The 26,727-nt window shown below is 42.4% G+C and overlaps 1 protein-coding gene across 7 annotated transcripts in view; it reads right to left on the reverse strand.

Moving 5' to 3' along the window:
• ARMC8 (armadillo repeat containing 8) overlaps positions 1 to 26,727 on the reverse strand; it is an 811,657-nt gene that overhangs the window by 612,516 nt on the left and 172,414 nt on the right. For all 7 annotated transcript variants that reach the window (XM_085648657.1, XM_085648654.1, XM_085648653.1 and 4 more), the window contains exons 6-7: positions 11,494 to 11,586; positions 7,686 to 7,766 (exon numbers count right to left, since the gene is read on the reverse strand). In XM_085648657.1, the coding sequence (XP_085504783.1) occupies positions 7,686 to 7,766; positions 11,494 to 11,586 (174 nt within the window). The remainder of the gene's footprint in view (positions 1 to 7,685; positions 7,767 to 11,493; positions 11,587 to 26,727) is intronic.

Here is a 26,727-nt window from a genome sequence, read left to right on the forward strand (position 1 = left end):
TGTACGTGGTAAATGTTTTCTATAATGAAAAACTTAGTAAAGAGTTTGAAAAATAAAAAGAGAGAACGTGGTTTGAGAAAACCTCTTCATAAAAAGACGGAAAATATGAGCTTTGAATATAAGCTTTACCAGAAAACATCTGGGATGGATACGCAATTTGAAGAACAGAGCACGTTGACTGTTTAATCTTAAACATGCTTCCATTGGTTGCTGGGGATTAAGAAATCCTGAAAAATTTATTTACGTAGATTCCGTTTTGTATTTCATGCCCTGATGGTTAAGGCATTTGTGTTTTTATGTGCATTGTTTTGTCCACTCACTTGTTTTCACTTGCGCTGCACGATCAACTGTAGCACCTATTTAAGAAATGCCATTTAACTTTGTTCATGTACAAAATAATTAAATTACTTAACATACAGACTTTTAGCACATTGGTTGTGACAACAGGGCATTTAAATGGGATAGCCCCTGTAGAAGAAATGAATGTATTTCTAAGTGATTTCTTTTTTAACAATTTTTGGTATATATATGTCCGTGAGATTTTTAGGAGGCACCCAATCTGCCCCGGCCATTCGACTATATCTGGCCTAGGTTAAATGTGAAATTGATGTATGTGCTACGATAAAAACAAGTTACCAGAGTAAGACTGTAATCTGATGATACAATGTGTATATGGCAGTAATGCAACTTATATTGTCCTTTTTTTGCTTACTAATAATTACTCTATGCATATTTAACTCCCTTTACTCTGTATAAGCCTATAGAAAGAGATTCTGTGGATAGCAGTCAACTGCGCCTCTAAGGCACCAAGAATAGGCATACTGCATTTATAAACCCAGCCTAATGATGTTCTTCTTTAGTGAGTAACTTACAGCTTGCAACGTCTGGCTTTATTCCAACATTGCTCCTGCCAGCACTGCGGTAGTGTTATAGGTACTGCAGATACATCTCAATGAGGTCAGTGTGAAGAATTTTGCACAGTAGATCCTCCCTCTTGTTTGGTGAAATTGTGAAGACCATAATGGAAAAGGACTTAAATTCCTTTATGTCTGATAAAGGCAAAGTGGTGCTTATCCATCCAATACTCTAAGATGATATCACACTTAATGCGGAATGGGGGAACTGCTTTCTCTTCAGTGGTGGCACAAACCATGAACAAAAATGGAAGCAGGAGCACTCTTTCACAGAGTAACAAAAAGAGCAGCAGCTTATCAATTCCTGCCCCAGGGTCCACTCTAGTAATATCCATGCAATCGGACCTAGAGCACCAAAATAAGACCATCTCTGTTTCAGATGGCAGAAAAGCAGCCGTTAATTTAGCATTAGAAGTTGTTGTGTTAACATGAATGGACTAATGTTTGAAAAGTGGGCAAAGAAAAATGCTACTTACCAGTATGCATCTGTTCTTGGCATGTAGAGCTGTAGATTTGTATACTTGTGCATAGATCGCCATCTGGTGTTGGGCTCGGATGTTTGCACTTTGTTTTTGTCTTGGAAGAAGTCTTTTGTAGTCAGGAGGTATGTGACTCCTCCTTAGGACGATAGTGCGCATGGGCATCGACTCCATCTCCAGATTGTTTTGCCATTCAGGGTTATGATGGATTTAGTAAGAAATAGAAAAGGATGTCCATGTGTAATGTATCTAAGTAAGATAGTACTGGAACAGATAGAGGCATCTGGGGAGGCGCGTGGGCGTATACGAAGCTACAGCTCTACATGCCAAGAACAGATGCATACTGGTAAGTAGCATTTTCCGTTCAAGGCATATGAACTGTAGATCGTATACTTGTGCATAGAATATACAGTAGTTACCTCCTTAGCAATGGCTACCTGTATCTGTTGCAGTGGTTTAAAAATGTGCTCATAATGCAGCCTGGCCCACTCAAGCTTGTTGTTTTGCTTGTACATCTACACAATAGTGTTTTGTGAACAAGTGTGGTGCAGACCAAGTTGCTGTTTTGCAGAAGTCATCTAGGGGAATGTTCCCTAAGAATGCCATAGATGCCCAGAGTTTACGTGTGGAGTGAGCCTTAAGAGGAATGGTTAAGGTGCGGTTGGCTTAAGGATTGCATATTTGGATGCATTTAACAATCCACCTTGCAATCCCTGTTTTTGAGATAGGATTGCCTTTATGAGGTGGGAAGAAAGCCCCAAAAAGTTGGTTAGTCATTCTAAAGGATTTTGTTCTTTCAATGTAGTAAAGTATGTCTGTTTTTACGTCAAACGTGTGAAGAGCCCTTTCTGCTACTGAGTCTGGTAGGGGGAAAGACACTGGGAGTTCTACAGACTGGTTAAGGTGGAAGGCAGATATAACTTTAGGTAGACATTTTGGGTTAGTACTAAGAACCAGTTTGTTATGATGGATTTGGAGAAATGGTTCTTGTATGGTTAATGCCTGAAGTTCACTGACTCTTCTGAGAGAGGTGATCGCAACCAGGAAAGCTACTTTCCAGGTGAGAAATTGTAATTCACATTTATGCATAGGCTCAAATGGGGGACCCATAAGTCTGGTAAGTAACACATTTAGGTTCCATACTGGAGAGGGTGAACTCTAGGTGGAATTATTCTTTGAAGTGCTTCCATAAATGCCTTGATAGGTGGTACCCTAAACAAAGACAAGTGTTGTATGTTTTGGAGATAGGCTGCTATTGCCGCGAGATGTAGTCTGATAGATGTATATGCTAGGTTACATCGTTGTAGATGCAAAAGGTTAACAGATGATGTCTTGAATAGAAGCATCTAGTGGGTTGATTTTGTTATTTGTACAGTAAATTACAAATCTTTTCCACTTTGCGGCATAGCAAGCTCTAGTGGTAGGACGTCTAGCCTCTTTGATGATGTTCATGCAGTCTGGCGGGAGATTAAGGTAGCCAAACTCTAAGACTTCAGGAACCAGATCGCAAGGTTGAGTTGACTGGGATCTGGATGCCTTATCTCTCCATGGTTCTGAGTGAGAAGCTTGGGTGAGAGGCGTAGCTTTGATGAGGAACTACTGATAGTTCCAAGAGGGTTGTGAACCATGATTGTCGGGCCCATGTTGGAGCAATGAAGATCATTGTGAAGGAATGCTGTTTGAGTTTCTGAACCACAAGGGGAATGAGTGGGAGAGGCGGAAAAGCGTAAGCTAATTTGCCTGACCAGTTCATCCATAGCGCATTGCCTTTGGACAATGGGTGTGGATACCTGGATGCGAAGCTTGGGCATTTTGCGTTTTGGTGTGTGGCAAACCGGTCTAATTCTGGGTGGCCCAACATTTGAAAGAATGGAAGCAGAACTTGAGGATGAAGTTCCCATTTGTGGATCTGCTGTGTCTACCGACTGAGTAGATCTGCAATTTGATTGTGTACTCCTGGGAGGTGTTCTGCTAGGAGATATATGTTTTGAGGAATGGCCCGTCTCCATATGCCTTAAGCTAGGTGTGAAAGCTGGAGAGAGTGTTCCCCCCCCCCCCTGTTTTTGTATGTAATACACTGCTGTAATGTCTGTACGGACTAGGACAGCTTTGTTTACGAGGTGGAGTTGAAAAGATTTTAACGCTAGGAAGATTGCCAACAATTCCAGGTAATCTATGTGGAATTGTTTTTGTTGAGGGGTCCATATGCCCTGAATGGTATCGGTTTGAAGAGGAGTTCTCCAGCCGGTGAGCGATGCGTCTGCTGTTAGCACTATCTGTGTAACCGGGTCCAGGAACGGCCGCCCTTTGGAAAGGTTTTGTGTGTTCCACCACTGCAGAGAGCGATGGGTGCTGTCGTCTACCAACACCAGATCTGTTAGCTGACCTTGAGCGTGGTTCCACTGACGTGCCAAACACTCCTGTAAGGGACGCATTTGCAGTCTTGCATAAGGGACGATGAGAATGCAAGAGGCCATCATCCCGATTAGCTGCATGAACACTCGCCCTGGTATTGAGTGTTGAGGCTGAAATTTTGCTATTAGAGCTTGTATGGTGCTTATCCTGACTGGGTTGGGGTATGCTAAAGCTTTTGAAGTGCCTATTGTAGCCCCTAGATATTGTTGTATGTTGGACTATTGGAGGTGGGATTTGGTGAGGTTTACCTTGAACCCAAGTCATGAATAAGTTGGATTGTTTTATGTAGCACACAGTTGCTGTGTGACTTGGCTTTTATGAGCCAGTCGTCCAGATAAGGGAAGACATGAATGTGCTGTCTTCTTAAGTGGGCTGCACCTACTGTGAGGCATTTGCTGAAGACTCAGGGTGCTGTAGTAACCCCGAATGGGAGGACCTTGAATTGGTAGTGTTGACCATCTACCATGAGCCTGAGATATTTCCTGTGAGCGGGATGAATGGGAATATGAAAGTAGGCGCCCTTTAAATCCAGAGTGGAGAGAAAGTCGCCCTGCTGAAGCAGTGGGAGGACCTGTTGGAGAGTAACCATGTGGAAGTGATCCGATTGAATGTAGAGGTTGAGCGTTCTGAGGTCCTATATGGGCCTGAGAGAGCCTTCCTTTTTTGGAATTAGGAAATAGAGGGAGTAAACCCCTGTGCCTTGGTGAGGCAAGGGGACGGGTTCTATTGCGTGTTTTATTGCTGCCGCGACCTCTTCCCTTACCATTGTTGCCTCTGTAGCCTCGGTGAAAGTATCCTTTGGAGGACGTTTGAGTGGGGCTCTTATAGGACGAAGAGGGATGTTCTGAGCCAATGATTTTGGAGCCAGCTCTGTAGAAGGAGCGGCGAAAAGAGCCTCTCGAGGAAGGGAATTGTAAGGCCCCCATTGACTTAGCAGTTTCCGTATCTTTTTTCATTTTTTCTAAAGATGTGTCAACTGAGGGCCCGAAAAGATGCTCTTGATCGAAGGGCTGATTTAGAATAGCAGATTGCACCTCCTGTTTGAATCCGGAGACCCGGAGCCAAGTGTGCCTGCGCAACAAAACGCTAGTATTAATGGCGCGAGATGCAGTATCAGCTGCGACGAGCGCACATTTAATTGAGGTGTTTGTGATCAATTTCCCCTCTTGTACAAGGTCGTTGGCCTTTTGTTTGTACTAATCAGGAAGGTGTTGAATGAGATTTTCAAGCTCGTCATAGTCAGCCCTGTCGTACCTGGCCAATAAAGCTTGGACATTGGCAATCCGCCAATGATTTGCAGCCTGTGACGCAATACGTTTACCAGATGCGTCTATTAATTTTAACTCCTTATCAGGAGGCGGGGGGTAGCCTGTTCTCTGTGAGTTTGCCCTCTTGCGTGCATTAGACACCACAAGTGAATGCAAAGGGACCTGACCTTTAATTTAAATTGGGTCATTGGGAGCTTCCTTATACTTTTTATTTATCCTGGTATTGAGAATCCTGGCTCTGACAGGGTCCTTAAAAACGTCTGGGGCATGCTTGAGCATGCCTTTTAACATTGGCAAGGTTTGCATGGACTTTTGTGAGGGTGCAAAGGTTTCAAGTAAAAATCTTCCACTAAGGGATCAGAATGTATCTGTACCCCATGGTAATGGGCAGCTCTATTGATTAGTTGCGCGAACCCAATGTTGTCATCTGGTGGTGATGGCCTAGATGTATAGAGGTTTGGGTCATTATGTAGGTCGGGATCTGTATTGAAATCATCCCAAGGGTCTACGTCGTGTGGGATGGTATTCCCACCACTATTGGTATGATCTTCCTCAGTATCCGATGTTTGAGGTGAAAAAATAGGTTGTGGGGAGTGTGGTGGAGAAATTAGAAGATCTGGATGAACTGGAGGAGGAGAAGGAGGTGGGGAGGTGTTAGTACTCATCTCCTTTCCTTTCAAGGGTATTTCAGATTCCTCTGAAGTGTCCAGTTTTGTCTTTTTTGGAGGCTTAGCGACGACTTTGCCAGACTTTGCCAAGAGTTTTTTGTTTTGGATTCGAAAAATTGGGTGTGGGTAAAATGTATTTCTTCGGTGCTGAAGATTTTTGGTCAGAATGTTCTTTGGTACGAGTCTCTGAGGCTTTCTGTGGGGTCTTGGACTCCTTTAATTTTTGTGGCTCCGAGACTTTTTTCGGCTCCGATGATTTTTTGGCTTCCAAAGCAGCTTTAGGCTCCGTAGATCTTTTTGGTTCCGAATGTTTTTCTTTGGTATGTTTCGACGCCGAGGGCTTCGGCGTCGAAGCTGTCTTTGACGTCGACGAAGAAGTGCATGGCATGTCTTTGGTCTGGTGCTTCAGTGTCGAAGGTGACTTTTCGGCACCGGAATGGGATTGGCTCGAGTCCGAGCCAGAAGGCTTATCTTTAGGTTTCATTGCTAGGGCCGAGGGCGGGGCGTCTGAAACATGTTGCCAGTGTCGACCCGAGCCCAAGGGCGAGGGTGTTACCAGAGCCTTAGGTTTGGTTTTTGGGAGTGGGGTTTCGGTACTCACGGACCGCTGAACTGGGGTAACTGTCTCCTCTTCGACGTCGGAGCCGTCGGTCTCGGAGACGGAGATGTCTTCTTCATCACCTTGTTGCTCCGGCTGGACATTGGGATCTGCTCCGAAGATGTCCGGAAAATCGAGCTGCTTCCGCGAGAAATTTCGTGACGTCGAGCCCGACGATCAAGGATGGTTTTCTTCGACCTGAAAGATGCACAGGCTTTGCAGTTTTTGTCTTTGTGCTCCGGGTAGAGGCAGAGATTACAAACCTCGTGCAAGTCCGTGTGTGGAAACTTAGCACCATACCCAAGGCATTTTTTTAAAGCAGTCCTTTCCATTGACTGCAGGTGTGGTCGGCGCGAATAGGCCCAATGGCCCACGTCGAAGATCGAGTTCAAGAAGTTTGTTTTAAAGATGCGCGTCGAAAGGGAAACGCGATCAAGACAATACCGTCGAGTGGAGAGGAACGGCGTGTCGAAGGGGTGTTCGAAATCGACCCGGGGCGCAGCATATTACATCCGAACCCGCTGGAGGAAAAAAAACAATCTGGAGATGGAGTCGATGCCCATGCACACTATCGTCCTAAGGAGGAGTCACCCTACCTCGTGACTACAAAAGACTTCTTCCAAGACAAAAACAAAGTGCAACCATCCGAGCCCAACACCAGATGGCGATCTATGCACAAGTATACGATCTACAGCTCATATGCCTCGAACATATAATTTCCTGGGGAAAACTTCTAGAACAAAATTACAATAAGCTTCTGAGGTCCTTTCACTTATGGTACTGAAACCCCCTAGACTACGGGCAATGGTACATAGAGTCCAGAGAGTAAGACTTAATTTTAGAATTAGGGGACATAACAGCAATGGATGTAAGGAAAAGTCTTAATTACCGGTGGTCCCACTTGAGGGTAGCACATACTGCTGAAGAGCGAGAAAACCTATGCGCAGCAAGGTGAGGAGAATACAACAGTTTAGATCCAAATACATGTAGAATGTACAGACAATGCTGTTACTGTGTAAGAAGGATTTTAGGACCGCAAAAGTAAAATACTAGACATATTATGCACATTTATACTTTTAATATGGTTAGATGTGCAATTATTTCTACAGTTGTTTAACTTGATCAGACCGGGGCGCGAACTAAAAAGACATTTTAACATGGCGATTACTTTGATCAATTCTCCTTTATGATTTGAGCGCTTAGAAACCATCTAGTCATAGAAGGCTACAAAAATGAATGTTAACATAACAGGGTACTTATCACATCGTTAGCATTGAATCTGGAGACAAGTAACCAATGAGGACTGATTTTATCAATATTAACAATACAAGTTAACATCTTACTTTGTAGGAAGCTGATGTGAGCAGATGAGCGATATTCTGAACTGCCCCATGGTTAAATAAAATTGTCTGATGATCGGGAGCCTAAAAGAAAAAACACATGCATAATCCAAGGAATTGGCAAATATAGCAACATTGTGGTATTAACATGAGACTGTAGGCAGTATTCATAAACCAAGGCAGCAGGGACAACATCAGGCAATAATATGACATTAGAAGGCTCCTGTAACATGATTGTTGCATGCCTCCAGATCTCGCTGTGTGAACCATTGAGAGACAGTTTGCATTAGAATAGAGACTTGTTGGCCCACTAGAGGCCTTCTCACAACTACATGCACCTATGGAACATAAGACTAACACTACACATACAAATACAGAAAACTTCCAGCAGCCAGTACTTTATCCACAGTCGCAACAAAGCTGGGAGTCGCCAAATTACGAATTTTGGAGAAAAAAAACAGAGCTGGTAGAATCTAGCACCGCTAAAAGTGGAAATAACAAAGCAAATCTCTCAATTAGAACCCGTTTTCCAACCTCATTAAAGTTAACATGGTTAGCATTTCGAAAGACTTCGGTCCGCTACTTTAAATAAAACTACCACATATGGCAGTTCTGACAGCCTGAGGCATCCACATCCCGCAGATGCAAAACAGACCCCTTTGCATATTCAATCGGAATCTGCTTGTATGTCTCATATTAACAAAAGTACATCTGTTCCGCTTTGTAGTTGTCTTTCCTTTCCAGCTATAAAAATTCACGCACATGGTGTTTGAAAGTCTATCAACCTACCGTGGGCATTGGCCCTTCACAAAAGTCACCTAATAGCAAACAAATGGCAATACCTGATGCTGCAGTATACATTACAAAGAAATTTGAAATTCACTAATTGGTATATTTTGTTATCTTGCATGTTACATCTTCAACTTAACTGTAATTTTCACGCTCCTGTCTTACACCATAAAGAATTCCAAAGCATTATTCTTTTGAGAGTAAAATGTTACATTCCACAGCACAAAGGCGGCCTCATGTGCAAGCCCCTTGAAGTTATAAGCATTGTAAGCATATGGCATCCACTAACAACCAGTAAATTAACCAGAAAAGAAATGAACTTACGACACAAGTGGAATGTGATGAAAATTCAACTTTGGGGAGAGCCTACGTTTTTTGTGTCACTTTTTTTTCTTTAATGTCACATTACATTTCCAAATCAAAGCAAACATCATCACACATGGCAACATTCTTGAGTGCCTATTGCTGGTCATTGCTTGCTATGCAGAACTGGATATAGAGATCAGTTTTTTCTCTTAACAGGGTCGCTCCCTTATGTTTCAGAGAATCCCATCTCTTGGGTAAATTCCACTATTTTGTTTTCTTTTGCCAAAATTTGGAGAATGAGATTTCCACTGCATATTTTAGCGGAAACGGTTTCTTAAACGTCTGCACAATTTGGCATTTGCTTTGTGATAAGAGTCTAAGCCTGTGATACTCAAAGTGCGGCCCCCCTGGCCTTTACATTGGGCCGGGCCCCAGGTTAACTGCAGCACTACGCTGCTATTTACTTTACTGCGCACTAACATTCAGAACGATAATAAAAAATCGTGAGGATTTTAATTACAAGCTAACTGAACTTAAGCAAATCATTCTAATTAAGTATCCGGCAACATTTACCCACCCACAAAGCCCCACTCCCATTCTGCTCACCACAGCCAACACTTTGCGGCCCCTTGGAATACGTTCGAGTGTCCCCATGGTCTAACTCTAACCCATAGCTCTCGCAAAACATGCAGCTGTTCAACAAATATCAGGGCCCAGGAGCCCACCCGAAGGTGTCATATCAACAGTACTGCCCTAATGGAAATGATCCTCTCCAGTGCTAGTGAGTGAAATATTGGCTAACCATATTAAACTGCAATATAAAAGAGCTGTCACCAGAACAGTTTCCTTGGAGACCGAATGACCTTTATCTATCCCGGGACGTGTAGATGACAAAAAACTGATTCATCATCCTAATGACAGATGTTTGCATAAGAAACAAACCACTCTTTTAAATTCAAGAAAGAAAAAAAATGAGGACATCCTTAAATCTGTGCAAACAAAAATAAACGAAAGACAAGCGATCAAAGAATTTGAAAAAACAATACAAGAATACTAGTGTGTTTGGAAGACAGCTATCTCTGTGAAAAACTAAAGAAGGATCTTAAACTGATAGAACAAGCAACGGGCTAACATATGTAAGCTGAGGCAATAGTTATAAAAACTACAACATTAAGGATTTCAACTCATCAAAAACATTTGAAAGGATAAAATTAAACCCCACTAAAAAGCCACAAGAGGATATGTCAATGTTTATCACCAGATGCAGCCATTCCAGTGGAGTCCAAAAGGTGATGCACGTTACAGGCTCCGTTGAATGACAGTAGAACCACGCTGCTAACCTGATATACTGAGCTAAAGTAAAATATTGATGTGCAAGGCAATGAACGACGACTGACTTTCTGTGCACCAGCATTTCCATGGCTGTGGCATCGTGGACATAAAGAACACCGCTGCATCCCAGCACTTTGAAAGCTGAATAGCATTCCAAACAGAGCAAACAACAAGCACTGGCATAGCCAATAGGTCTCGCCTTTGGGACATTTTAAGTGTTTAACCATGCAACAGTTGCATAATTAAATACTTATAAGGTCCCAAAAGCAAGACCTATTGGCTATGCCAAGTGGCCCTGCTGCCCCGAAAGTGGTCGCGATCAAACATCAAAGCGGCCATACGGCCGCGAAAGTTAAAGTAATCGTGGTCAAGCACGGCGCCCGCGCACATGCACTGTAGCTCTAGGCTGGCCTGGTAGCACTCTTTGGAGCCCTCTCAATAAGTCTCGCCAGACCAGCGCATGCGCTGGATCAGGCGAGTTCTAAAAAACAATTTAGATCTGCTAACAATTCTGGAAGATCATCATTCCCTGGTGAATTGTTACTCTTGCTGGCTGAGCAGCACTAGGGGGCTCTGTCAAATGGCCAAGGGACAAAAACCAAACACTTTTGATATGCAAAATTGAAGAGGTTTAATTCTCCATTCTTTGGTAAGTGAACAGCTTGCATTCTTCTTATTTATCAAACTCTTGTGCCAGCATGCCGTAAACACTTTGTCATGGGCCTTCAGTAGAGGTTTAGCATAGCACAAATTAATAAAGGAAACTTGGTCGCAGTTAGACACATCATACTCATGCACACCAGGCCATCTGTCAACTGTCACAGGACACCACAATGCAGCTACTCCAGCCCTTTTCTCTAGAATTGCAATGTCAATTCAGTCCAAGGAGATGGCCCCCGCTATAACTTGTCAAAGTACATCCATCAGTACCAAAGAAAACAGAGTTTGCCTGCAGCTGACAATGCACACATTGCTGGCTACTAAGAAGGAACTAAACAACTTTCAGACACGTCCACTCCAGCTGTTGCCAGGTAACTCTTCATCTCTAGTGCACAGAAAGAAATCAAATGTACCTAAACTATCGCTTTCAATCTTACTTGTGGCAGGACACCACACCTCCAAAAGTTAACCATATTGCTTAAATTAGATCTTTGGAGTCAAGGAGACAAAAAAATTGTTCTTAGCCCACATGTAATCTCTTAGGTACCGAATGAATGGTGAGCTACATCTGAAAGGTATAGCTCGAACATTTAGACATCAAAAACCTACACAAAGATTTAACTACTGTAAACACAGGGTGCTGACTGTGCAGTTACCTGTAAGAGCAACAGTGGACTTAGACTAAGATTTACACAGAAAGTTTTTGCTACAGCTTATCCCATACCTTGCAGCAGTGAGAGTAGATGTGACAAATATACTCCTGCGTACACCGTGACCGGCTGAGTAACGACATGAGGTGCGGAATCACTGTTGCATCCTGCGAAAACATTAATCAGAAGGGAAAGAATTAAGATAATGACCTCTCCAATAGCTTGCAGAAATTACTAAAATGACAGTAGATGGAAGAGTTCTCAATTACAGAAACTAGAACCCCTAAACATTTGAGATTTTATTAGTTAGCTTTCAATTTGCCTGTTAATTTACCGTGCACAACAAATAAGAAAAATAGAATAACAAAAGGAAGGACATTTGTATATCATCATTCGTTAGCCGTTTCGTTTATTTAAACCTATAAACAGCACCCAATAAGCTCAAAGAATCTGAAAGTCCTATTTAGGATCATTACTGCTTAGTAAGGTTAATGATATGCACTGGACATTATGAACATTAGCAAAGAAATTAGGAAAATCCCTAGGCCATAAAAATAAATATGCAGACAATTCTTTTGGTATCCTAACTGCAAAAAAAAAAAAAAAATTACATGCTGGTATTGCAGCACAGCGGCTCAAACAGAAGGGGTGAGAGGCGAAAGCATGACTACCTCTGGATCAATGCTGCAAACCCTCCTCTGCTGGTATTGAGGCACAGCGGCACTAACAGAAGGTGTGAGATGAAACTGTAACTACCTCAGGATCAGTGCTGCAATCCCTCCCTACTTTGATCAGACAATGAGCGAGAAATTGCTGGTGCCTGTAATGCACTGGTATGGTCACAATCATCTGGCATGGAGAAGACCAGAGACTTTTGCACACCTGTGGTTGAGGACAGTGGGTACTGTAGTTTTTGCAGTGCCATGTGCCCAAGTTGGGCCCTGTAGGAATTAGTGTATGATATTGGGTAACCCAGTGTCCCTTAGAGCCTGGGTGAGTATACAGCAAGCTACAGCTACAGCTTGCTGTAGGAATTAGTGGCGTTTACATGTACATGATCCCTTTTCCTAAAGCTGCCTTCTCTTTGCCACATGACGTTTGACACACATTTAAATTCATGATGCTTCGACTAGTTTTGTAGAAACACCGACCTTGCTGACACGGAACACTTTGCGAGAATACTATCACACTGTCTTGGCATTAGGTGCAAGGCTTCTCACATGCGTAATACAAGTGTATTTATTATTACATCCACATAGCGACACACCTATCTGTAGAACACAATGTTTGCCCGATTACAATCTCGGCTTGAGGCAAGGATGCCATTTTCTTTGTATAGTCTTTTGTTTCCTAGTATAATCAGAGGAGAAACTTCAATTTCAATTCATCTTTATTCGATCCATTTAAAATATAGATCATAAAAGTAAAGAAGACACTTCTGCTGATCTCGAGCGGTCCCTTGGTGCTGAAGCTTTCGCCTAGTAGCTGACTGATATCTCTGTGAGGGGTGTCCTGTTCATGACCAGGACGGGGTCATACACACTTACCCACCAGGTAAAGGAGTTAGATCACCCATAAGGGGGTTTTCTTGGCAGAACATACATTCACACCCTAAGCATGTAGGATAGCGTTTGCATCGTAGGGGTACACTCGATTGTTAAAATCTTTATATGTATCCATATATAACCTGTCGTAACATAATTGTGGAACTCTGTTTTATTCTCTGTGTTGACTATCATAACTTTTACCTGCTTCTGTCTATTTATCATCGCCGCTCACATATTCTACAAAAGAATCACTAGGGTTCAATAAATATTGAAAACTCCCTCTGTGTATTCTTTGCATATTTCTCTGAGCAAAAGAAAGCACAAGTGACTGTGTAAAAGTTTGAAGTCTGTCACCACGGTTCCTCAGGGAACAGAGTTGTCATGTTCAGTGGTTGCCAGAACTGTTCGCTCCCTGTTCAGGTTTAGTGGGGGCTAACAGTGGCAGTGCGACTAGCTGGTGCAAGGGGCAACATATCCTACAGGGGTGCATTAAATCAGTCTAGCAACATTCTAAGTTTATGTCGTCCGCAAACATGCAATTGCTACTGATTAGTGACAACTACACAACAGCAGACCAAGGTCTTCAGACTACGTAGTGAGTTTATAAAGGTGGAAACCATCTTGTAGTGGTGAACAGGACAAACCAAGCTTCCTCTTCAAATGAAAATGTGTAAACCTTTTTTTGAATGACCATTGTAGGTGGCTTTTCTTTGCCACTGCATCTTGACACCAGTACAAAAGCACTACCATCAGGATCTTTCCTTGAGGTCAACAAGAGACTACGTGAGCAGGGAATTCAAATACATGATGCTGTTCCTAGCAAAGCTCCTAGTCATCTTAGAAGAGAAAAAAGGTCATCATATGAAACTTATGGGGTATAGAGGGGTGGCACACAGTTGATAGAAAACCAAGACCAAAAGGCAAAAACAAAGACGCAATGTTGATCAAGATGCTGGTGAACATATGATAGTGTAGGAGCTTTGGTACATAGCAGCAAGACTCTGGAAAGAACCTAGTGAAATATTGAAAGATCCTGATATCTGAGACAATGGTGTCGACAGCACCCAGAGACAGGAGAACTGACTTGCCTTGAAGGGTAAAAGATACTCGGATTGTGACTAAATGGGAAAAACCCAGAGGGGAAAAAAGCAAATTATAGTAGGAGTGAGAGGCAGAGCAAGAAAGGACATGCAACCTACAGACCGAAAGGGAGGACGAACAATAGACTAGTTATACAAGCCCTTAGTGGAGTACGCACTAAGGTGTTTCCTGGGAATGCCAATATGAATTACCTTACCCCTTCTTTTCAATACCCCTTTTTGGAGGGCATGGATGGTGTGAGGTACCAGGGAAGTCAAGACTAGCTACTACAACAATTGTTGTTTGCTGTACAGGCCTATATAGAGTGTAAGGGTGGGGAGACACTGCAAATTTGGGAGGCAGGCAGTTGGAAGACTGCATCACAGGGAGGTAGGGTAGGAGGAGGTGAATTGGGTTTAATGGCACTAGTAGTTAAGATTGATTGGTATCTTCATGTCAGTAGGTGTCATAGGCTCCAGACTCTTTCAAGGGAGCAGTTCATGGACCAGGAATAATTAAATATAAGCACACATTGCCCAAAAGACCCAGAGAACCCACCATGAAGACACAAAAGTGCACTATCCTGGAATATTAATGGCATGTGGAGTTAATAAAAAAATGGTGTGGTCATCCAATACCGTAACAGGCATGCCCCAGTATTAGTCATGTTACAAGAGACCCACTTAAAGGGAAATAATTGCAAAGCCCTGGAGAGAGGGAGAGGGGGGGGGGGGGGGGCGGGAAAAGAGTTAGCTAAATCGAGATTCACATTGGATTCAAAGAAGGGGCAGACATCCTCATTAACAAATTGGTCCCCTTTATGACAGGATAAAAATGTATTGATGAACAGGGGTGATCTATGGCACTAAAGTGGAAGGTCTCAACATTTGTTCAGTGCATCTACCACGCACGTTACAGTTACAGGTACTAGGGAAAAAAGGGTGACTATTCTGCACATGCAAGAAGGCACCTTTTTATAAGAAGGTGACTTAAACCTGATAGTAAAAGATGATCTTGGCTGGCAAGACGTCAAGAATGGGAAAAGGCACTTAACCCTCATCAACTTAGTAAATGCTGTGGGCTTTGTAGATATGTGAGAGTACTCAAGAGAAAGACAGTATACCTTTTACTCCGGGGCCCACGATAATTTTTTACGCACAGACTAGTCACACAGGAAAATTTTGCAGAGGCAGATTTCTTGTGAAGGGAATATAGAATCATACACCACTATGGGTAAAATGTATAGGATAGGAAGCTAGAGTAAACTTAGGCTGAGCCTTCCGACACATGGTTTCTTAAGGTTAAAAAACGGGATAAAAAAAAAAACATATCTACGCTGACCATCAGTTTGATGAAAAACAAATACAGTTCAGAACCATATAAGAAAATGGGAGGCCTATAAAACTTATTAGGGTCCAAGCAATCCCATTCGCGCAGGAAAAAAAGAGGAGGGAAAAAGCAGGGGTGCTCGAGTCTGAAATCCTAAAGTTAGAAAAGGAGTTCATGCTCACCGATGTTGAGGTCCTGGGTCCCAAGTGGAGGCTAATGCAACAGGAATACCAAACCCTAGTTACAAATGAGGTGCACAGTTACTTCCTAGCCCCCAAGAAAAAACTATATGAAGTTAGTAACAAAGTTGGGAAGCTACCTGCATGGCTGTGAAAGAGGGAGCGAGAGAGGATACAGATGCATGTGTTGATGACTCCGACATGGAAAAGAGTTCAAGATAATATAATGCTTGTAGTAACATTATAAGAGTACTTCTTCGTAAAGCATGGAAAAAATGTAGGAGGGAGAAACAAACTTCCTAGGATACACCTAAAAACCCAAACTCTCCCAGGAAGAAAGGGAAACTCTAAACCAAGGCAATACTACACCTCATGAGATTATACAGCAGTCAATGATCAACAATCGGGGAAGGCCACGGGGATTAATGGCCACCAAACAGAATTGTTCAAGGGAATGGCAAGGAACTTATACACCATATCTTTAATATGCTTATGCCGTCAGTCACTAAGGGGCGTTTACTTAATGACCAAAGACTAGCGACTATAGGGTCAATGCTGAAAGATGGTAAGACTCTGGACTGATGCGCCTCCTATAGGCCAATACCCTTTTACAATGTAAAGATTAAAATATTGGTAAAAGTACTGGCCACTCATTTGTGGAAAGTTGTTGGCACATCCGTACACACCAGGATCAATTGGGCTTTATGCCCAACAGGAGCATGAGATTCAATCTAAGACGACTCTGCGAGTTACAGGTGCATGGAGTATGCCAAAAAATTCATAGAACCAACTATAATCCTATTGCTAGGAGAGTCCAAAGCCTTTGACACCCTTAAACGGCCCTTCATGTTATAGGTACTGGAAGAATTGGGTTTGAACCTAACTTCATGACGTGGGTGAAACTGCTATAGAAGGAGCCAATGGCAAGAGTAAAAATGACCACCACCTGGGAACAAGGAGGTTTTGTGCCCTCCATAAAATATTTGCATTTGCATTGGAGTCAATGGCATGTTGGGTCATGAAAGATCCACTGGTGCGACAGCGCATGAGACGAAAGAATATCTGTATATGCGGACAATGTGCTATTATACATGGCTGGACCAAAATTACTGGCTTGCAGACTTCTAAAGGTATTTATGGTATTTGGAAAGCTAGGTACTGTTCTCCTTGATGGGTAGGATGTTGGGAAGATCGTTGCGTTGACCATAAAGTTTCGCCAGAGGGTTTTAAATCCATAGGAATATATGTAACATGGGAACTGGTGAGATAAATTAAGAGAAACTTATAAGCTCTGCTAGATACGTTTAGGGAAGACAAGCAATTTGAGATGGTTCCTGTAATCGCTATTGGGCTGAGCTATCATGTTTAAAATGATAGTGCTACCCAAGTTTCTTTATGCCCTTCAAAACACTCCTCATTCTGTCCCTGCAAATTTTGGGGAGAAAATTGGAAGCGGATATTAGGTCGTTCCTGTGGGGGTGGAAACTTTCACGATTGGTACATAAGCTTACAAATGGGCCATATGACAGGGGAATACCCTTGCCAGGCATACAAAAAAACATCTGGGCCACCCATCTGACCGTGATTAGGTATTCTCTCCACAAAAAAGCCCACTTTCAGGCTCGATAGACAACCATGGGTTTGAGGGGGCGCATTGCAGCTCTCTACAGGCCAAGATGTGGAGGGAGGAAAATACATTCTTAGGCACACATTCTTAGATGTGCTGACAAAAGACACCTTGTTATCACAGTGATAGTCTGAGGGAGGTGGGAGCACTTCACAGATTCCAAAAGTGGGACTGCACTAGAATCAGCAAACTGGGGATGTTTCTTAAGATGGAGAACCTATTTCCAAAGAAGTCCTTAAACAAAAGTACAACTTGGCAAATTTAAGAAACACAGATGCATACAATTAAGACATGCACTTGCAGTTCACCTAGATAACCAAATGACAACAGAAGATAATTCGATGCTGGAAGATAGGATCTTTATAGACCAGTTGTCTCCAACCGGTCAATCGTGAGCAACCAGTAGCTCACAGACACCTTCAGAGTAGTTCACAGCCCCCAGTTCATTTTTAAATAAGCAGAGGGTCACATTTTCCTTATAAAGTTAACGAAAAGCTACGTTTATTTTACATTATTAGCATCAGGCTGCAGATAGCTAGGCCTGAAAATGAGCAGTGCTCAATCAGATTTATGACCAGGCTAGACAGAGGCGAGAAACTGAAACACTGAGGTATTTAACCAAATAAAAGTGTTTGTAAACTCAATAATGGAGCTGAGAACAAGATGTTTCTGAATGCTTTTAAGTGGGAGAAAATTTAAATGAGAAGTAACCTAAATGATTAAGTTAATTCTCCGTTTTCATTTTCTTCCATTTCAAAGTGTCAAACAGCAGGCCTATTGCTCCTAGTGGCCAGTAGACATTGTGGCATATTAGTAACTGAAAAATACAGTAATTAGTTTAAATGGCAGAATTAAAAACAAAGAAAAAATATATCTATAAAACTTTATGTCGTCATGTCTTTTTCCACTTTCAAATAAGCCAGTTACGTCTTAATATTTAATGAAGAGACTTTCTTCTCTTTAAATTACTCCCATTTAAACAAATGGCTGTATTCTTTCTGTTATAAATATCTTAGTGTTTCTACAGACCACTGGGAGCAAGATGCCTGGTGTTTGTAAATGTGACACTTGGAAATGGAAGAAAATGTAAATGATGAGTCTTATGGAATCTATATAAACAGAAGGTTAACTCTTCAGTCTATTATTCTCCCATTTCAAAGTGTCACCTTTACACACAGCAGGCCTCTTGCTTTCAGTGGTTGGCAGACACGGTTCTATATCTAAAATAGGCCTGGGCGGTGAACTTCGTTCCGTTCGCGGAGTTTGCAGAGTTTTCTGCACTCAGCGGAGCTCACGGAGTGCAGAAAACTCTGCTTCGCGATGTGCAGCACAGTTAATTCCCCGCTCGCAAACAGTAAGTTCTCGATCGCGAATGGTAAGTTCGGGAGCGTAAGCTGCAGCTCGGGTAGAATTTCTACCCGAGCGGCAGGAAAGCCAGCACAAACTGCAGTTCGCACTGCACTCCGCCACACGCGGAACTTCGCAGAGTTTTTTTGTAACTTCGCAGAGTTTCGCGTAGCATAACTCCGCGAACTACGCCCAGGCATAATTTGTAACTGAAAAATACAGCCATTATTTTAAGTGGGAGAAATTTAAAGTGCACAAAACACTCTCCATATTATGAACATTTGTGAAGAAAAATTTTCTGCACTTTAAATTTCTCCCAATTAAAAAAAAAAATACTTGCATGTTTGCGTTTAAGCATGTAACCGTGCCACATATGGTGAAAAGTATGTCCTGTGCCACAAGTACATACGACACAGGCCCCCAGTCACAATATATCTCATTCATACGCACGCATGTTGATACTTTCCCAACGACCACGCTCTCACTGAGACACATTGTAGCCCTGTCATAGTGTCCCTAGTCAAAGTATTTTGTTCAAACCATAGTATGTGACTCAATGAACATTAGGCCTAAAGCCAATAAATCTGGGTGTGGGGGTGTCTGGTAGCAATACACAAGACTTCAGTAGCTCACAATGATTTTCACTGATCAGAAGTAGCTCTCACTAGAAAAACCCCTGTGAGCGTGCACCTTACAGGCCTCTCTCTTTGCTGAATGTGAAGGATTAAAATCCTAACAAAGGACCTAGCTAATTGTCCATATATGGTCATAGACAACTTGACTCAGGAAGACCAATCTGGATACAGAGCTTCCTGATGCAATATACTAAACCTATTGGGATGCCTACTAAAGGAAAAATAGATTCAATAACCAGCAGCACTTTTGAAGTTAAAAGCCAAAATGTTCGATTCACTTAAATGGCTCTCCCTTCTAGCAATATTAGGACATACAGGATTAGGCTACAAGATTTGTTTTCATGGATCTCCATTATTTATAAAAAACTATAGGCCAGAGTTGGGGTTAATAGCAGAAGATCAGAATTGCTTGCCCAGTCAGAAACAGAGGCAGTGTTGCCCCTCTCACAAGTTTGAAACCACAAGTTTGAAAAGGAGGAACACCATGGGGGCAAGATGGCGTCCACGGGTTGGACCTGTGAGTGAGGAGCCCCTGACTGTTTTCCTCCACCCGTGATATTTTGCGGTTAATGGGCTGAAAAGCTAACAGAGAAAAAACGGAGGAAAAACAACAAAACGAACAGGCAGGAAAAGCTAAAAATAAAATTGTCGGAAGGCACGAAAAAGAGGCGAAAAGTAATCCAGCAGAAACACCTGGGTGGGACTTCTCGGCAAGGCGTGCTCACCTGCGGTGCACACCTGTAGAGCTGGAGGAATCAGCAGCGGCGCAGCAGCGGCAGGGCTGCAGGAAGAGTACAACGGCGTGCAGTAGAGGCAGTGAGGAATTCAAAAGTGTTGAGACTGGTGTTGCGACCGGGCTCACTGAAACGGCTTAGGCAGCAGGGTGGCGTGGTGCTCGAAGGCAGCAGCAGCAAGGAGGCAGAGGCTATTATACGCGCCTGAGAATTATAGACTCTGGACTTCGAGGAAGGCTTCGTAAGTAAACAGCAGTGGGATTAAGCCCCAGCAGAGGAGCTTGAAAGCGGTTTTACCTGTGGAGGTCTTGGACACAGGGGCAGCTGAGGGGAGCCATATTCTCGGCTTAACTTTGACGTAAAGCGGTGTTAGAGATCAGTGCTGGCTGAGCAGTGTTAATAGTTATTGAGTGTTGCCAGGTCTCGATATGCCGCCTAAAAAGGGTCGTGGAGGGAAAACCAAAATCGTTAACGAAGCAGTGAATAGGGCGGCTTTTGCTGACCGCAATGCAAAGGGGGCACTGGAGGGAGCAGAAGTTTGTACGGAGAGTTTGGTGCAAGAGGCAGGGGGTAAAAACATACCCCAGATATTTTCACCATCAAATAAAAAAAAGCAGACAACTAGGAATTTTTCTAAGAATGTAACAGAAGAAATAGAAGTTGATAATGATATTGCACAGCGGAAAGAACAGACCAAACAGAGTCATAGACACTGGTTTACACTCAGGAGAATTAGCGGCAGTAACTGATTTAGGTATGACGATAATGGGGCATCAAGAGGAGAGCAGACCATTAGAAGCTGAGACTGGGCTAAATGCTGAAGCTATTAGCAGGGAGAGTGACTCAGGGGAGAAATTATTTTCTATGTCAGATCATTCGGATTTATCAGATGATGACAATGGTGAATTAGGACTTAAGTCTGCTTCTTTGTAGGGATCAGTAATGAGCTCTGGCAGCGACTTAAATACCACAAATTTTGAGGAGGAGAATTTGGAAGTAACTATGGTACATAAAGAGGGGCCTAATAAGGAGAAGGGGGAGTGGCCAGAAGCAACTAAGAATTTGATGTGGGATCTTTCGTCCTCAGCTGAAACGACCCCTGAAGCTGTTAAAATCGGCGATCGAATCGAGGGGAGCCCAGTAGAAAAGCCAGACTATGAGATTTCTCTTGAGTCAATTTATCAATGTATCTCAGATCATAGGCTTGAGACTCGTACGGAGAATGCAAAAACCAATACGGCATGTCGCAAACTTCAAAATACAGTCAGACGGTTTGCAAAAACGTGTAATGAATTTACTGAGAGGTTGGCTGTGGCAAGAATCTCTATACTAGAGGATAAAATGGTGGCACAGAAGGCGGTTACAGAAGATATAAGTTTGCATAGAGACGACATACAATCTAAACGTGTGGACTTGGAGAACAGGTTTCGGAGGAACAATCTCAGAATCTTAGGGGTACCTGGGGGGATTGAGGGGTAGGATGTCTGCAAGTTTGTGGTGGATTTATTCACAGAGGCCTTTCCCGAGCTGACAGGGTGGAATTGGGAAAATGAAGTGCAAAGGGCACACAGATTCCCATTTAAACAGCGGGCTGTTAAAGCTGGACAATCGGACGTAATACCGTGGGCAATTTTGATCTGCTTGAACAATTTTCTGGCGCGTCAGGCTATATATAAACTTGCACGACCTGATGGAAAGAGGGTGGGGAAGGGTACACAATTTTTTTAAGACCTGACTATTGTCATCAAACGATGGAGAAAAGGTGGCAGTTGTGTCAGTTGATCACTCCCTTTCAGGGAAAGGGAGTTCAAGTTTTTTTGTTAAACCCTGCCACACTCAAAAGTAATCTTTAAGGGTCAAACGCTCTTTTTTTTTTATCTCAGAGGCACAAGCAAAACAGTACCTGATGTCTATTTAGGCGGATTTTTGGCTATGTATTGAGGGTTCTTTTTATATTCTGGCTTTGAAATTATGGTACATGGAGGTCATATGAAGATGTATTAGAGTCTGGTATTATAGGTTAAGGAAACAAGTTATGTCTCCATGTAATATAGCAAATGTATATTGTTGACTATAAGCAAGCCAGGAAGAGGTGGGAAGGATGGGGGAAGACAGGGTCGCTAACTCACTTTCCATCATAAGGCCCACGGGCCCTATTGCTTACAAAAATAGGAGAGGGAGGAGGGGGGGGGGGCGCTGGGGCACGAGGGTAGTATGGAGTGAGGGGTGTGGGCTGGGGGGGAAGGGTGAAGGGAATGGGGGGGTAAAAACTCAATCCTTGATGATAAATACCGGACATTTTTTAGTTGTTTTATTGATATTAACTTTATGGTGTATATATTGGCAGGTTACCTTGTATGATATGGCAGATAAAATGAGGGATTTTAGGCTACGGGTGTGTTCATTTAATGTTTGTGGCCTGAATAATAATAGTAAAAGACAAAGGGTGGCCGTTGATTTGCGGTTAATGAAACCTGATATTGTATGCATACAGGAAACACATATACCCTGGGGTAGACGCATGGTGATGAGAGTTGGGATTTAGTCTAGCAGTGGCATCTCAGCAGTCTGTCATGAACAGGGGAGTGGCAATAATCGTTAGACATGGACTAGGCGTGATTGGAAAGACTAAGGCAGATAACCTTGGGAGGTGGGCTATTGCAGAATGTGTTATAGAGGGGATAAAGGTTGTCATATGTACAGTTTATGGCTCAAACTTTGATGAAGCAGAAACAATTGCAGGATTGAATGTTGAGCTAGCGATGTGGGACATCCCGTTGATTCTATGTGGACATTTTAATATACATGTGGAAGGGCAGGAATGGGAGTCTAATAAGAAAAAGTATGCTGGTAGGAAACCTAAGGTCTTTAAAGCGATTCAGCAGCTTATCCTTGATCATGGATTGGCTGATGCGTGGTCAACCCTAAACAGTACGGATCTGGGATATACCTTTTATTCATACCCACACCATAAGTTAGTAAGACTTGATTATGTTTCATGTCAAGACAATATATGGTAGGAGCAAAAATGCAGGCATGGCCTAGGATTACGGAGGATCATAGCCCGTTGTTATCTTTATGTAGAACATATGAAAGTTTGGTGTACACAACTTTTAGAAATTAATAGGGGCTCAACTTCAACAGCTATCATATGGGATGCAATGAAGGCTGGGTTGCGAGGAGAGACAATTAGCTATGGATGGGGTAAAAGGAAACAACAGCAGGATGTGATGCGAGGGTTTCTGGATGATCTAAGAAGGGCGGAACAGGAACTTATCCAGGTAATAAAGAAGGGGGTTGACGATAAGGGAATACAAACAAAGATAGCCTGCTGTAAGGCCAAAATTAATCAGGTTTGGAGTAAGGATATTGCTTGCCAATATAAGACATAAAGAGGAAAGATATGAATTTGGCGAAGCCACAGGGTGATGTCTGGCACAGAGATTGCGTGTTAAACACTCCTTATAGAAGATAAATGCAATGAAGGACTCAGCTGGAAATATTGTAGAAAAATATGGAGGGCATATTAGGAATCTTTCATGCATTTTATAAAGAATTATATTGTCATGAGGAAAGGAGTGAGCAAGATATTTGAACTTTCCTGCAGAAAATACCTATCAAAACTACGACAAGAAGAACAGAAAGCACTTGACACTTTGATAACAATGGAGGAGCTAGAGGAGACAGTGGGTTCGTTGGCTCGAGGGAAAGCGGCAGGGCCAGATAAATTGCCTCTTGAGATATACCAAGTACTATTTCCGGTAGTAAAGAAAGATATGTTGTTTGTCATGCAAGAAGCACAGGCCGGGAAAGCACCGCCATCATTGGGGGAGTCCAATATAGTGGTATTTAAAAAGAAGGATAAACCTCCAGAATTACCAGGGTCTCACAGGCCCATCTCTTTGCTGAACTCGGATGGTAAAATATATGCTAAAGTTTTAGCTACCAGGCTTGCAAGGGTGATTACCCGGCTGGTTTCTATACATCAGCATGGGTTTATACCCACCAGGAGCACGGTCAATCATATTAATAGAGTAGTAGCCTTGATAGATTATGCGAATGCTAATCAAGCAAAGCTGGGTTTGATATCCCTCGACGCTGAGAAGGCGTTTGACCGTGTCTCCTGGCTGTTTCTGGGGGCAGATTTATATAAGTTGGGGTTTGGTTCACAATATATCCGAGCTATTCAAACTAGGTATATATCACCCAAGGCAAGAATATGTGTAATGGGTAAAGAATCGGAGTCGGTGTTTATAACTAGGGGAACAAGGCAGGGATGCCCGTGTTCCCCGCTGCTATTTGTATTATATATTAATCCGTTTATAAACAAGCTTGAAAGTAGTAAAAGGATCATATCTATGACCTGTGGCCAATATTCAGTTCCGAGTATTAGCCTGTGCAGATGATATTGCGGTGACAACATCGGACCCACTACAAACAATGGCGGGGATAGAAAGGCTGGCTCAAGGATTCGGGAAAGTGTCTGGATACAAATTGAATTTGTCAAAAACTCAGATTGTTGCTACAGAGGGGGAGTGTCCGGGGGACCTGCGGGTTGTAGTGGAGGCTACATACTTGGGTATAAAGATAAGGATGGACTTACAGCAGCTAGTAGATGTGAATTGGAGCAATATAGTTGTTGAGGTAAATGTTGGACCGATTGGAGTACCTTCACCTGACACTAGTGGGAAGGTGTAATGTTCTCAAGATGTGTATCTTACCCAAGCTTATGTTTTATTTTAGGGCCGTACCATTAGAGCTAATGCAACTACAACTCCAAAAAGCATAAGCTATTGGTGATAGGTTCCTGTGAGGACAACGGAAAGCTAGGAGGGCTTTTAAATATATGATGCTACCACAGGATCGTGGGGGATGGGGTGTTCCTAATTTTGCTTTTTATTATTATGTTTGTATCCTTCAAAATGTGAGGGTCATGTTAACAGGGGAGGCAGTGGTGTCGTTTGCAAAAGCACCATCAATATACCAGTTGTTGGTGGTCTCAAAGGCGAGAAACTGCTTATTTAAATTTTTGGAGCTAAGCTATTATAAAAGGACGCGTTTCAAGACAGTAATGGCGGCATACAAAGTATGGAAACTGATTAGAAAGACGATAGGACTAACTGGGATGTGTTATTATACGCCTACAAACTCCACATCAATGCTGCCACCTATATTTTGGGATTTCAGAATGGAAAAATGGAGAACAAGAGGAAGTATTTGTTTCATTAAAAAACTTTATCAGATAGATTTGGACTGCAAAAAAATGAGTTATTCAAGTATTTGCAAATTCGAGATTATTTTTTTAAGCAGCAAGCGCAGAAGGGGATGAAAATGTGTCCTCTTGTTCAGGCAGTGAGGCGGGAGTATAATCCGTGCATTGTATCAAATATTGATGGATGTCCAGTTAGACGATTTGGAGATGCAAGACAGGAACTGATGTGTACGATTACATCAAGATAGATTGTATATGCAGGAATCAATAGATGTCGCGGCGAAAATTTTGCTATCAGCTAATTTGAAAATGCGACATTTTAAGACTATTTTTTATTTGTATCACACACCTTTAAAAATGATGAAATGGGTTGGTACAAATGATGGGAAATGTTTTCGGTGTGAGAGAGTGCGGATATCATTCATATTTTTTTGGGTGTGAGCAGTTAAATACATTGAAGAGACATATTGAGGGGTTTTTAACAGAAATTACGGGGTTTAATGTACAGATTACGATGGACATAATGCTCACAGGAATTGAGAAATCTCTCAAACCAGGTGAGGTCTCTTATCCATACAGATATTTGATATTCATAGAGGTTACAGTAGCCAGATTATGTGTAGCGTCGCTGTGGCTGCAACGGGAAGCTCCTTCTTTTGAAATGTGGCGGTCTAAGTTTTATAATATTTTCAATTTGGAATTTAGTTTATAATCTCTGAAATCAAGGAAAAATACAAAAGCTTGGTACCCAGATATGGGGTCCGATGACAGAACATATGAAATAAGAAAGTGGTATAAGGGATATTTTATGTATTGATGAATATGGTTGATTATTTCTTTATGGCTCTGTAGAGTGTATAAGAGGTATGGTAACCTAAGGTTTTCTGTAAATTATGTAATTTATTTTGACTGTTGTTCATCATAGCTTGAAATAAATATCTCAATAAAAAAAAGGGGAAAAAAAAGGAAGAACACCCTGATTAGGAGGATCTAAGAAGCATCCCTGATTGGGTGGGCCTAATTTCATTATATGGAGACAATCTCATACTTGGCAGATTCTAACCACTCCATTCCATAACTACTGACAATAAGAAGTAGTTATTGTGAATACTCCAGGGTTAATATCAATTGGTCTAAGTTGATTATGTTGTCCCAGACCCCTTCCAAGAATGATTTGCTGACTACAATTGGCCACAGATAACTCAAATACCTAGGTAGTCATATCTCAAAAGATAGGGAGTGTTTCATAGGACAGAATTTGACGTTCGTACTAAATAAGGAAAATGCTACTTACCTGTATGAATCTGTTCTTGGCATGTAGAGCTGTAGATCTGCATACGTTTGCATAGATCGCCATCTGGTGTTGGGCTTGGATGTTTGCACTTTGTTATTGTAGAAGTCTTTGTAGTCACGAGATAGCTGACTCCTCCTTTGGTTAGTGGTGTGCATGGGCAAAGACTCCATCTCCAGATTGTTTTCACCATAAAGGGTGATGATGGAGTAAGTTAGAACTAGAAAAGATGTCCATGCGTAATGTATCTAAGTAAGATAGTACTGCAACACATATAGGTGTCCAGGGGGGTGGGTGGGCGTATGCGGATCTATAGGTCTACATGCC

The sequence above is a fragment of the Triturus cristatus genome, chromosome 3_2 (assembly GCF_964204655.1).
Source record: "Triturus cristatus chromosome 3_2, aTriCri1.1, whole genome shotgun sequence".
NCBI lineage: Eukaryota > Metazoa > Chordata > Amphibia > Caudata > Salamandridae > Triturus > Triturus cristatus.